This window comes from Agelaius tricolor, unplaced genomic scaffold, assembly GCF_023055355.1.
Source record: "Agelaius tricolor isolate 1412-34295 unplaced genomic scaffold, bAgeTri1.0.p SCAF_5, whole genome shotgun sequence".
Classification (NCBI taxonomy): domain Eukaryota; kingdom Metazoa; phylum Chordata; class Aves; order Passeriformes; family Icteridae; genus Agelaius; species Agelaius tricolor.
In genome coordinates, this window is record NW_027269265.1 from 16,881,684 (window position 1) to 16,894,714 (window position 13,031).

The 13,031-nt window shown below is 37.4% G+C and overlaps 1 protein-coding gene across 11 annotated transcripts in view; it reads right to left on the minus strand.

The window, feature by feature from the left end:
• The window catches only part of DGLUCY (D-glutamate cyclase), a 48,670-nt gene that overhangs the window by 13,002 nt on the left and 22,637 nt on the right, over positions 1-13,031 (minus strand). For all 11 annotated transcript variants that reach the window (XM_071426617.1, XM_071426624.1, XM_071426618.1 and 8 more), the window contains 8 exons: positions 12,415-12,526; positions 9,475-9,628; positions 8,588-8,786; positions 6,836-6,986; positions 5,286-5,408; positions 2,901-3,092; positions 666-926; positions 107-206 (listed from right to left, as the gene is read on the minus strand). In XM_071426617.1, the coding sequence (XP_071282718.1) occupies positions 107-206; positions 666-926; positions 2,901-3,092; positions 5,286-5,408; positions 6,836-6,986; positions 8,588-8,786; positions 9,475-9,628; positions 12,415-12,517 (1,283 nt within the window). In that variant the 5' untranslated portion in view covers positions 12,518-12,526. The remainder of the gene's footprint in view (positions 1-106; positions 207-665; positions 927-2,900; positions 3,093-5,285; positions 5,409-6,835; positions 6,987-8,587; positions 8,787-9,474; positions 9,629-12,414; positions 12,527-13,031) is intronic.

Genomic DNA, 13,031 nt, shown 5'->3' on the forward strand with positions numbered 1-13,031 from the left:
AGGATTTACTTGCGGCCATTGTGCCTTCTTAGACCATGGTCCTTATTTTTATTATAATTTTGCATAGTAGAGGCATGACCCATTCTCAAAAACTGAATGCACATACCTAGGTCTTCCAGGATTCCCATTCTCACACAAAAACATCAAAGCTGAATTGGCATTTTCCTTTTGATAACTCAATAGAGGGATGGGCTTCTTCAGGATTCCTACAGCAAAGCAAAATGAAATTCAGATACTACATATTTTTTTAACGTATCTTTGAGCAACTTAAAAAAAAAGGAAAGCAAAATTGCTAGAATAGTAAGAATTCAAGGTCTTTACACAGTTCTTGATGAGCTCCCTATATCCTTACTTTAATTTAAACTTGTTTAGATGTAAATGCTGTTAAATGGGACCTTGAAGTAGAAAAGAGGTTTACAAGAATAAGAACAGACATCCTCTATTTATCACATCCAGAATCAGTAGTCAGCTTTATACACATTAACTTGATGCCAGCTAGGTTAACAAAATGTCATCATAGCAATGATGAGCAGAGCTTAGAGGATGAATTCTGATTCATTCTCTGGGGGAAAAAAAAGTGTCCTGGACTAAGTGACAGATTAAAACTGAACCAAACCTTGGCTGAGATTAGCAAGATCAAAAACTGAAAAACCTCTGTCTCTTACCTAGCTGAACAGCTTCTTCGATAATCTTTTTATTCAGCTCCATGGCTCTGTGGTCGGTAACTATGGCAACCCGTTTCTGCAGGGCCTGCAGCATGGCAGCGATGGCGAGGGCCCCCGGGGGCCCGTCGTTCTCCTCGGGGGGCTGCTGGCTGTAGTGCGTGGGGAACCCCGTGCTCAGCAGCACCGAGCCCGCCGCGGACATGGCCAGGCAGGCCCCCAGCAGCTCTCCCGGCCGCCGCAGGTGCCCGATTCCCCGCTCGCCTGCACAGGAGGGTGTAAAGAGAGCAGTGCACTTCAACGGGTCACTCTCCTTTTGAAGTTGCCCTCTGGGTGAAAGTACGTACTTTCGTGACATAAAATGGGTTAAAAAAGTAAAAGAGAGAAGCCTCTGGTCAAGGCAGGAATTGGGGTAATTTCCTCAGGAAACCTAAGAGATCTAGGATATGAGTAATGAAGATAATGGGCCGTGCTTCCAGGTTAAGAATGTCAGCTTTTGAAAATTATTATACCTAGCTTTTCTAGGTATAAGTGTACGTAGCTTTTTCTGAGAGCTTATTGCACATTGTTTCCCTTCCTTAGGCCCTCTGTTTTCCTTTGACAGTCCTGCTAGATCATATTTAGCTACTGAAGCTGGATTGCAACTCAAGCATCCCATCCCTTACAGAAGTTCTGATGCAGACTTCAGATGTATGAACTGATCCTTTGTCTCTATTTAACTCTGTCCCCTTCGGGAAGAGCTAATTCCCAAATCAATTTCACTTAATGAAATTATTAACCTCAGAAGTGAGGTTTCAGAGACATTGTAAGTTTCCTGGGGACTTCATAAACTCAGTTAATACAGTGGTATCCAGGTGACTACTAGAAGTTCTTGTAACACTTCATTACAGAGTGAGCAGAGAACCACATTATCAGACCTTGAGAAATAGGTGAATATTAACAGAAGTCTCTTCTCATGGGTCAGTCCCTAAATAGGGAACACTATTATCTGGGTATGGCTTTCACTGTTCTAACACTTCCTACCCCATGTTCCTTCCTTGCTAGTACTCAGGAAAACCATGAGTACCAGCATGATGGGCTTATAGAGGTAAGCCTTCACTGGTATTTTCCAGTCTCCTCACAGATTCATCCTTCTTGCTCCCCTGACCCCCACATTTCCCTCTTTTTGTCCTCGATTTCCCCTTTGGCATTTCTCCTTCTGTTTCTCCTAAATAACACACAGGCAATACACAGAAAATGTGACAGAGAAAAAAGTTCAGAAAACTTAAAGTTAACATAAGCAGAATACAAGTCTCTGTGAAGTGGGGTATATTAACTGAGACAAAGTACTGTACTCTCCCTTAGCAATAAAATGAGCTAACTTTTAAGTTAGGAACTGTATTTCTGCAGAGCATGGCATCATGCCAAGCCAGCTCCAGAGAGTGGGAAAGGAGAGGCCTTGTGAGTAAAAATAAACAGACCCAAATGTATGCACACAGCCCAAACCCAGAGCTTGGGAGTACTGGGTGTAAGCTGTTTTCCACTACTGCCTACAGAGGATTTCAGAAAATTTATGGCACACTGAGCTCAGACTTTACAGCAGCCAGAGGGGACTAGCTCAGTGTGTATTTTAGGAATGGTTGCACTATTCAGTGTGCCTTTACTTCCCTCCCTTCCTTGCACACACAGACAGCCCTGCCACTCAACCTTCTGTGGTGACCTGGTCACTTTGGTCCATCATACAACACCTCAATGATGGATATGTCAGCAGAAATTAATATAATTCCACTGTCAGAGAGTGGTGTCTGAAAAACACATGCAACTACTGGAATTCTCTGGTAGCAGCACAGTAGGCATGAATATATGTAAAGAAATGTGCTATTTACTCCACAGGGAACACCCATGTAGCTGTTACCAGCAAGCTGAGGCACTCTGTTCTTCACATACCAATTTCAGTTTTGCTCAGTTCTTATTCCCTGTGGACTCTCCAGCCTGCTTCTGTGTACTTTGGGAGCATACAGTCATCAAGATCCGACACTCCATTGTCCACAATGGATTAATTTGGCCAGACTCTGATATTAACTACAGTAACAGAAAGTATAAGACCTAGTTATATAAACTCACTGTATTGCATAAAGAATTCTCAAAATCCTCTTTAGATTCTTACTGTGTTCTTGAATTTAAAATATCTAAAAAGGCCAGATAGGTGGTATCTACCCCATAACAAATCCATTAAAGGGAGACAGATTTTGTTTATACCTGGATCTATTCCAATGAGGGTCTCTAGAGTATTTATCTTTTGGGCTGCTTCTGCTGACACAATGCTGAAATGCAGAGGATCTCGAGAGATGCAGTGGACCTGTGGGGCTTCTCCTGAGGATCTGACATTTCCTTTCTCTAGGTCGGTAATGAACGTGCAGTCAGGAGAATTGGTAAAAGCCAACGGAGCTCCTAAAATGAATGAAAAACTTCAGTTAAATGTTATTATTGCAATGTAACAAATTATAGGCATGATAAAATTTCAAAAAGACACTTAATGTAACAACAGAGTCCCTGCCTGATGACACTTACAAAAACAGGTTATATTTTAAGTAACATTGGAGCAATTAATACACTTTGAGAAAGAAATGTACACATGTACATCTGAAATTTTTTTCACTTTTAAAAAGCTCATGTGGGTTGAGATCAGTTTTTTCCACAATGTCCTCTTTGGTCTAAACTTGAAGCAACCTAAGAATGGAACTCTGGTACCCTTCCAAAAGGTCTGTTGTGATGGCATTTGTTTTCCAAGTCACCATGACCTGTGATGGGGCCCTGGTCTCCTGGAGTTGGCTGAACACCTGCCTGCCCATGGGAAGCAGTGAATTAATTCCCTATTTTGCTCTCTTTGCATGCATGGTTTTTGCTTCCCCTACAAAACTGTCTTTATCTCAATGCATGAGTTTTCTAGTTCTTACTTTTCCAATTCTCCCCCTGATCCATGTCTGGGGTTACACCATGGCAATTTAAACTGGCAAGGAGCAATGACAAAAGTGGACCAGTAAGCATTAGCAAAGGAAATACGAGTAGCCTCTAAAACCCTGGAGAAAAATAAGCTTCTTTAGACCTGACATAGCATAGTACCTTCCTAAACTGAAAATATTTCCTGTCTTTATACTGGCTCCAAAAGTCTGAATCTAGGTAACACTTGACTTGGCAAAATTGGTACATTGTTAGGTAAATCATAACTGGTAGACTTAAACAAGCAAAACTTTCTTTGTTAGGAGGGTGAAAGTGGAGAAGATGTTTCTTTACTAAGTACATATGTGCTTGGTTGGAGCTACATCTGTTGGGACTCTATGGCCAGCAGTTTAAAGCACCTGGGGAACATGGTTGTTGAAGTTTACTATACCTCACCAAACACTGTGAGCAGACAGTTTTTTGTGACCAGGTAGCAGATTCATCTAAATTATGGGTAAAGGTGGTGTGGCAGATTTTAAATGTCCTAGCTGAGAAAGTAGCACAGCAAGATAAAATCTATCCAAAAATTTCCTGGAATGTACTAATGACAACTGGTTTTAATATAGAAAATGGAGAAATAAACGAAAGTGAAAAGTCTGTGGCAGGCAAGGGCAGGATAGACAGCCACATGTGCAATAGATAGGAGAGACATTGGCAAATTTTTTCTCTCTTTTCCCTACAACAAGGACGCATAAGGAAGATGAATAGGTTTGCTGAAGAACCCAGGAAAGAGTAGGATTTTCAGCATCAATTTGGGACTGGAAAAAAGAGATTGTATGTAAGAAAGAGCAAGAAGACTCTTCTTAGAGCTGAACATATTAGAGCAGGTGTTGGGAGAAGTTCAGATAAATATCTATAAGAAACCACAAGGATTCTTGCAGGGAGAGAAGGACAAAGCAGATGACCTCCCAGGGTTCTCCCAAATACATTGCCTATGATTTTTAAGCTTCTTTACGGTATTTCATTTCACACCAGTGGCTTAGAGAAGTGTTTAATACTGTTACTATGGTTTTGTTGCATGTTCTTGCCCTTGGTGCTCATACATGCATAAATGACTGCACACAGTGAAGAAAAACTGTACAGGAAAAAAAGTTTCACTTATGTAAAATGTGTCACATTTACTTAATTTTGGAGAAAACTAAAAGCTCAACATTCTCCATGAGACGCTTCAGAACCCTTTTCCACGTCAATCAATTTGCTAGCTCTTGACAACATTTTGGAAAGATTTCTGGCTTCTCTCTTTTTATTCCTTCTTTTTATTTTTTTCTTTTTCCTTTACTATTGCTTTACTTAAATGTAGTACAAAATAATATTTTAAAAGGAAGAAGCTTAAAAATTAATGCCTTTAAACTTCTTGTTTTTTATAATGCTAAAAAAGATGTTTTGATGCTGCCAGAACTGTAGATTTAAACATTTAAAATACACAAAAGTGATGAAATTTCTGTAGGAATTTTCTTTAAACTAGACCTGTATTTCACAACAAAAACTCTCCTGCCAAAGGTTTTTTGTTGTTTGGGGTGTTTTTTATCTTCCCCTAAAATCAAGACTTCTAATCAGCCAACTGAGTATCCTTTTTAAAAAGATAGAGAGAGAGAGAGAAGAGATTGAGGGATAATTTAAAGAGAGTCTCCCAGCAGCACATACGGCTGTTGATAATTGCTTCTACTCCTGTTACTCCTGAAGCCCAAAACACTGGAACATCACCAGGGTGAAGGTGAACTGGATCTCCATAGTCTGGTTTAGAAAGATCTTGTATTCCCAGCAGACCTGGAATTGATCAAAAATGAAATCATGAGCGATTCTAATTAAGCAGTAACATAGCAAAGCTAGGGGGTGGACCCCAAACATCATTCAATGACACTGAGTTGAGAGTTCAAGAGTGTCAAGTCCCCCTAAAGTGGAGCATTTAGTTTGCCTTTGAATGCACATCCTCAGAGCCTGAGCTGACTTGATTTCCCTTTTTTTGTACTTGATAACACCAGTAAGAATGTATTTACCTTATTTCTGCAACAAAATGCAGTTTAGGCATCTATGCTGAGTTTCCAAGATAATATAAATCTTCTGGTTCAACAGAAGAACTCTATTCATAGCATTGGCAAACAAGAATAAATTATTTCAATGCAAAATGAGTTCTTTCTAGAACACATTTTCTACTGTGTTAACTTCCTACATTCTTTTGCTAGAGAAATGATCAATCTCTCTTTTCCTCTCTGTCTTAGATAAATACATCTCACTCTTAGCTGCCTTTCATTAAATTGTCTTTTGCTTTATTCTAACACCTACTTGTAATAATCTGGGTCATTCTAAACACTTGCTATCTTCTCTTGGTTTTAAATTCTTCAGATGCTTTAACATACCACTCTCTTTTCTGAAATTAGTTTATATAATCTGTATATATGTTAATTTACTGTTTTGTAATGACTTATTACTAGTTTGTCAGGCTTAGGTACTCAGATTTGTTACTCAAGTACATTACTAGAGTGTTGTGTTAACCAATGACATCTCCTTCCATGGCCTGCAGTGTGATCCTTCTGTGTGTGTAGCCAATGATTACCAAACTTCTGACAGCAGGGGGGAAATTATTGCAATCTATCTTCATATAACAGGTGTTTGTTTGGTTTTGTTCTTTTTCAAACATCCTCCTCTCTTAACTTTTTCATTTTTGTTCAAACTAGATTTAAAAAAACATCTTGTCATATTTCTATTCATTTTGTCTTAAGTGTTTTGCTCATTGTATGCTATTTCAGTATTTTTTAAAATAATGCAGTATTTACTTTCACATTCAACCACTAAGACACAAGATGCCTCCACACATACTTCTCCCCATGCTGTCAGTCATTGCTATCCTGTCACTGGAATCTCTGACAACAAGAAAGTATTCACATATAAATGAAACTGCACACATTTCAGAAAAATGTGATTATACTTCTTACCAAAACCAGCCCTGCCAGATAACTTATCCACATCTGACAACTACCTTTTATCTAAGAAATCTGTGTGTTCAGCTCACTCAAAACCTTCTTTTTTCTTTTTTTCTTTCTTCCTTTTTCCTTTTATATTCAGGTTTGTGACCATTAGAAAGAATTAAAACAGATTAAGTGGTGCAGGTATTTCAGTCCTACCACTTCCCATGCTTTCCCCCCTCACTTGTATAAAGTCAGGTGCATGCAGAATGAGAAATGAAAAGCACTGACCAGGGTCACCTATGTGAATTGGTGCTCCATGGGCTTCTTTTAATCCAGATGTTGCTAGCACAGCTGCTCCCAACTTGCTTTCAGGAATGGGTCTCATTGTGACTACTAAGTTGCAGTGAAACATAGAAATGCTGTTGCAAGGCACAGATGTCTGGCAGTTCAAGAGAATCCAGTGTTAGCAGGAATATTGAACAATGCTTTTAAAATGTCAGAATAAATAAAACTAAATCTTTGTGCTGCGCTTGAGTTTAGAAAGACTGCATTCTAACACTCATTTTAAATCCTTTTGAAAAAAAATTCTTGGGATAAAGTATTTTTTTCCTTTAAGATTCCATCATTTAGCTGCATCATATAGATCACTAAAATTTTCAACTTAATGCATTCCTTGTTTTGATGCACACAACAAGATGAGCTCAGTATGTTGAATATTAGCTGAGAACAATGGTGTCCCCCCTACAGAAGGTGAAAAAGCTACTAGAAAATTATGGCACACCTACAAATCTACTTAGTCTGACTCTACCCTCTCTAGTTGAATACAGAGCCCAGTAACATGGCAGGGTCAGCAACTGCTGATGGCAGTACCCTCTTGTACAGAAACTGCATGACAGTTCCATACATACAAATAGTTCATGCCTCTACAAAGGCTCTGTGGAATTCATCATCCTCACCAACTGGGAGGCTGAGGCACCTTTTCTATTTAGAAAGCAAGCAGGTCAGCTTTTTAGGAAAAAATGTCAGATTTCTGAGTTGCAGTTGAACATAAACAAGACATCCAGAGAGCTGGAGCTGTCGACAAAACATTCATTTAAAGCCTTTATAATGATAATAATAATCACACCTGTCACTGAAGAAACAGTGTGCAGTTCTTCACAGCATTAATGTGCTATAAACTATAAAATATTCCTAATTCTGAAATTCTAGAAGCAGATACATAGTTGTATTTTTTTTTCTTTAAGCTTGGTAGAAAGACTCACATATGAGATATGCTTGCACCTTTGTTTTGACCAGGAGCATAGCATAGATTGTGTATTGATAACACTGAAAATAACAATAACCTTTCTCCAGTAGCACAGCATCTGAACTAAATGAAAAAGGCATGCAGATGCATACTTCAATGTTCTTAGTATTAAAGGGTTTATTTACTGGAGACAGAATTATTCTAAGTCTTCTGTTACCATTAAAATGTATACCACAAACTTTTTGAGCACAGTCATAATTTTCAGTGCTATGGTAGATACCTCAAGTCTTTGGGAACATCTTGTGGCCCAGAGGCCTGGGTGTGTAGTAAATGTGCAGTTTAAAGGCTCTACTGTCACAGGAAAAATCCAGAATGTGGCTGTCACACAAAAGAAACCACAATTGTCATGGTTTATAAAATGAATACTCCAACTGCAAACAGGAGCTGGTATGGAGAGCAGGACACACCTAAAGACATGGTCAGAACAGTGCATGGATCACTGGGTGAAACAGAGAGAGCAAACCAGAACAGAATCCACATGAAATGGCTGCCACAGGAAACAGGGAAAGCTTTGTCATGAAAAATGAATAAAAAAGGAGATTGGCCTTACACTGAACTGAGGCTGGGAATGTTTTACCCTGTATTTTCAGCACTAGCACATGCCTTAAGTTACTGCGTAGGTAGAGAAAAAAAGTTCTGATTTGAACAATAGGTATATGCACCTAATCTGAATATGGGCAAAACTCACAGGCAAAATTGCAACAAAGATTATGTGTGTATGTGCATATACTTACTTTGTACATGCTTGCATTACATTTTTGCTCAATGTTTCTGATAGGAATGCCAGCTTTTAGGATTGCTTTTTCAGAAGAGAAGCTGCAGCCTAAATAAAAAGTCACCATGTCCTTGAGTTGTTCAGAATACTCCTTAAGGCTTTTCAGTGATCCAGTACAAGCTCCATGCTCATATTTTCTGTACTGTAGGCAGTCAGGTCTAGTGAAATAAGAAGTTATCACAGCTTTGTCACATTTTTTAAAAACGAGGTGAATTGGTTGAATTGACATAAACCCAGTGTGAAACCACACAGTACAGCCTGCTTTATCCATTTTGTTCTTTCTGACTAATAATGAAAGAAACACAGGCAAAACCCCCAGAACATCTTATTCTGCATAAAACCAAGCTGACAGACAGAATGTTAGAGTTTGAGATTTTTTAGGTTTTATAGGTAAAGGCCCCTTATGCATATCTTGTCTCAGGCTTTCAAAAATTAGGGAGCTGGTTTAAACTTGTTTTTAGTGTTTACCATAGGAGTACATATTTCAAATTTCAGAGACTCTACAAGTATCATGCAGACACCATGACCATGTTTCTAGTAAATAAAACAAATATAGAACCCTATTATTGAATTCTGCAGGCTCAGACTGCAAAATATTTTAAAATTACACAAAATTTCACCTTTGGATTAGAGAAATAACTTGTAATACTGACAATTATCATAATATGTAGCTCAAGAATAAGATAATCAGGCTATTATACATGGTTTTCACTCAAAGGTATAACTCCAAGAAAAGAATATTGTTCAAACTCTTCAACAGTGTAACCAGGCTGTTTCCTCAAATTGTCCTAATCATCACCAGCATTCACTTCAGAATATTGGCCAGAAGAGTTGCTCTGTAGTTACCTGATACCAGAATCACTTCTCAGGGAAGGACATTTCCAGTCACCTGGTTGACTTCTGTACAGCAGTGGCAGGGGTCCATCGTTTGCATGACAGAACTTCTCAAAGTCATCAGCCAGGGACTTGTGCAAAATCACAATATTGGCCTGTTTATAGCCTTAAAGGGTAGGAATAGCTGGTTATTAATTCAGCTTTTTGTTTGTGAAACAGTAACTTTTCTGTATGAATTTCTTTAGATGGTTTATGAATTACCTAAAGGAAATTTTTGATTCAGAACTTCGTAATTAGATCAAACTTCTTGAAATGCTTTAAAAATCATAGCTAGGCCTACTCTATATGAGAAGTCATTCACAGCTAAAACAGTTGGCAAACATGGGTAGTAGCAGAATATGAAGACACCCTAATTAAAAAACATTTCTATTCATTTATATATAAACATAATTTCCTTTCTAACTGTGGACATTAGAATATAGGAATATGCTTTATTGGCAAATGCTAACTCAGAGCCAAAGAAAGGCTATCACACACCACACTTTCACAATTATTTTTCACCACACCAAGATATAAATCAACCCAAAAGTAAACTCCTGGTATCTTGATGTTGTAGCACATTCTTTAAAATTTCTTGGCTAGGGAATTTTAATGTGGGCTGCAATTAAACAGATATGATTACAGCTCAGGAATAAACTCTTGACTGTCCACTGAATCTCAGTAATTTCTAATTGAAGTTCTGATTTAACTTCTTATTTAAAAAAAACCCAAACTAAAACAGAACTGCTACACTTTCTTCACTTGGAAACAACTTTGATTTAAAAGGTTCTTGATTACTACTATGAAATAGCTTCTAAAGGCATTAGCATTTTTGCAATGAGTACCACTGAAGAAAGGTCCCATTGAGCAAAAATTTATTTTCTTAACAGTAGTAGTTAATACCAATGCCATTTAAACTCTCCTGCATGGAAATATCAACTGTTCAAATAATGGGGGAAATCTGGAGTACAACAGGTCTGGGGTGTATAAATCCAGCAATTAACAATCCCTAAATTCTGTACCAATTCTCTCTTGAAGAGTTATTACTGTCTGCTATCAGGCAGGTGAGTAGGAGGCTGCACAGAAGCACTCACTTTCTTAAATACTGCAGTAGTCTGTCATCAAAGAGGCAATAATTTAGTTGAAATCAATGAGCTGCTTTCAAAGGCTGTAGAAAATGAGCCAAACCTTACTCTTGACTAAAGCTAACAAAGACATCCAAAGAGCATTCTATTCCTGATGGAAAAATGCAAAGCAAAGGCTGAGGTAAGCATGCATTTGCATACTGAATTTGTCCACAAACTGGTCTCTTGGGAGTAGTCAGTACAAAAATTCATTTTATTACTAGCAAAAGTTACTAAATACAGAACAAGATTCTTGCTAAATACAGAAAAATATTTTTGCTAAATAAACATACTACATTAACCACTGAATAAAACATTAAGTTTGGTTACCCCTCAATTTCATTCCCTGCCATCCATGAGAATTCCACAGGCACTTTCTGCTTTGCTGGTTATATTAATGAGTTCTTAAAATCATGGGTTTAGTCAGGGTACTCAACTGACAACACTGAATTTCACATACTAGTTACAGATGAGAGCCCGAATCTTCAGGCAAATACTCGATAAACTCAGGCAGCTTCATTGTAATACTTTGAGAACTTTATTGCTTCTCCTATAAATTCTTGCAAATATTATATATGGGAATATACAACCCATATCTCCTGATGGATTCACTTGCATTATGGAGCCATCATTATGAATATATTCACAAGCAATGGTAGTGGAGCTGGATGTGTTGACCAACCCAGGCAGTAATGCAACACACTTATGTCCAAGTTCAGAGAATTTTAGAAAGAGCTTTTAACCTCTATGGTGAATTACAATGAGGGCAGTAAGAAAGAATTTGTTAACAACAGCATAAGACAATTCGCTACAATGGTTCCTTTCGTATAATGAAACTGTTTGTTCATCAACTTGTTTTATATGTCAACAATACTTCTAAAAATGTTAGAACTAATACATTTAAAACTACTGAAGCAATAAATTCACTTTAAAAATTTGGCTGGGGCAAACTGCAAATTATAAACATTATAAAATGTCTTTCATTAGTATTTTTCAACTTAGGAACTGATAGAAAAGAAAACTACAATTTCAAGACTCACTACAGTTCTAAAATATGACCTTTAACATATTTTATAGTATTACTACTATTGTACACACAGCTTTGTTGATCAGGTATTTGCCATGGTATTTTTGTTTATGTTATTTTTGAAAGTTGATCAGAACAATGACAGACTTCTCTGCTTCTGTAAAAGTCCAGCGATGAAAGTCAAGACAGGAATCAATTTTCCGGAATGCATTCTGTTATCTGAGTATAAAAACAATTTTTCCCTCCCCCTTATAATTCTCAGCCTTGCTGACCCAGTAATCTTCACCTTCTGCAAAAAAATGAAGCAGAAAACCACTCCCGTAACAATAATTCTTCCCAAAGCATATCTAATGTGCTAAGTAAAGCAAGGTCTCTGTGAAGAACATAGTGAAGAACATCTTACAAATGTGATAATAACATGCAAGAAAACCCAGATTTGGTTAAAGATTTTTCAAATATTTCAAATACATCCATCATTTCTCAATGACAATTGGAAGCTGAGGGATGCACTGCAGACACTGAAAACAAAGTCCATGTATATTACTCAGGTAGGATAGTGCATTTCTTCTGATATATCTTTACAATTTAAAAAACAGAGTCAGGTGCTTACAGTATGATTTCAAAAACACCCAAGAACATAACATTTTCTTCTGTTTTACTTTGGTGCTTTTGATATTTCTTCAATCCTTTACAAACAAAAACAACGTAGTTATGAATCTAAAATAGAATCACTTTGCACAGAGAGCTGTTAGGTTTACTTACCTTCTGCCATTCCAGAAGTATTAGTAATACTGAGTCTGTTGCATCTAATTATTCTTCTTAGCACATGAGGAAGGAGAGATTTCAACCCTCCTGTCCAAAGCATATTTTCCACCTTAACAGAAAGATAATTATAAATTTAAACACAAAGGACCTCCCCCCTGCCCCACCCCCCCCATTATAAATTCTGATTTTCTGGAGAACTTAGCTTACATTTCCTCCTTGTATTCCACCAAAGTTATTATCACTGGGAAATTCTAAGTTGTAGCTCAAAAGGGAGATCAAATTCAAAAGGTTATTTTACTGACATTCTATGACTATATGCTATTGAATCTTTCAATAAATTAGCTGGAGACATGCATTTTATTATTTGGGATAAAGCACAAAATTTTGCTGCCCTATAATGTAAAAAACATTTATTTCCTCCCTGATAAATATTAATTTTCTAGAGTATGCAGTTTTCCAAAAGTCATTGTAAATTTAAAATTGCAAAAGCACAAGTGGATTAACCTACCAGGGTATAATCTATAATATCACTTCTCTGATCAAAAACTTTTAGGCAATTAGCAAGGCAGCCTTGTGGTAAAGAGAGAACTATATTCAGAAAGTCTCCCTGTAAT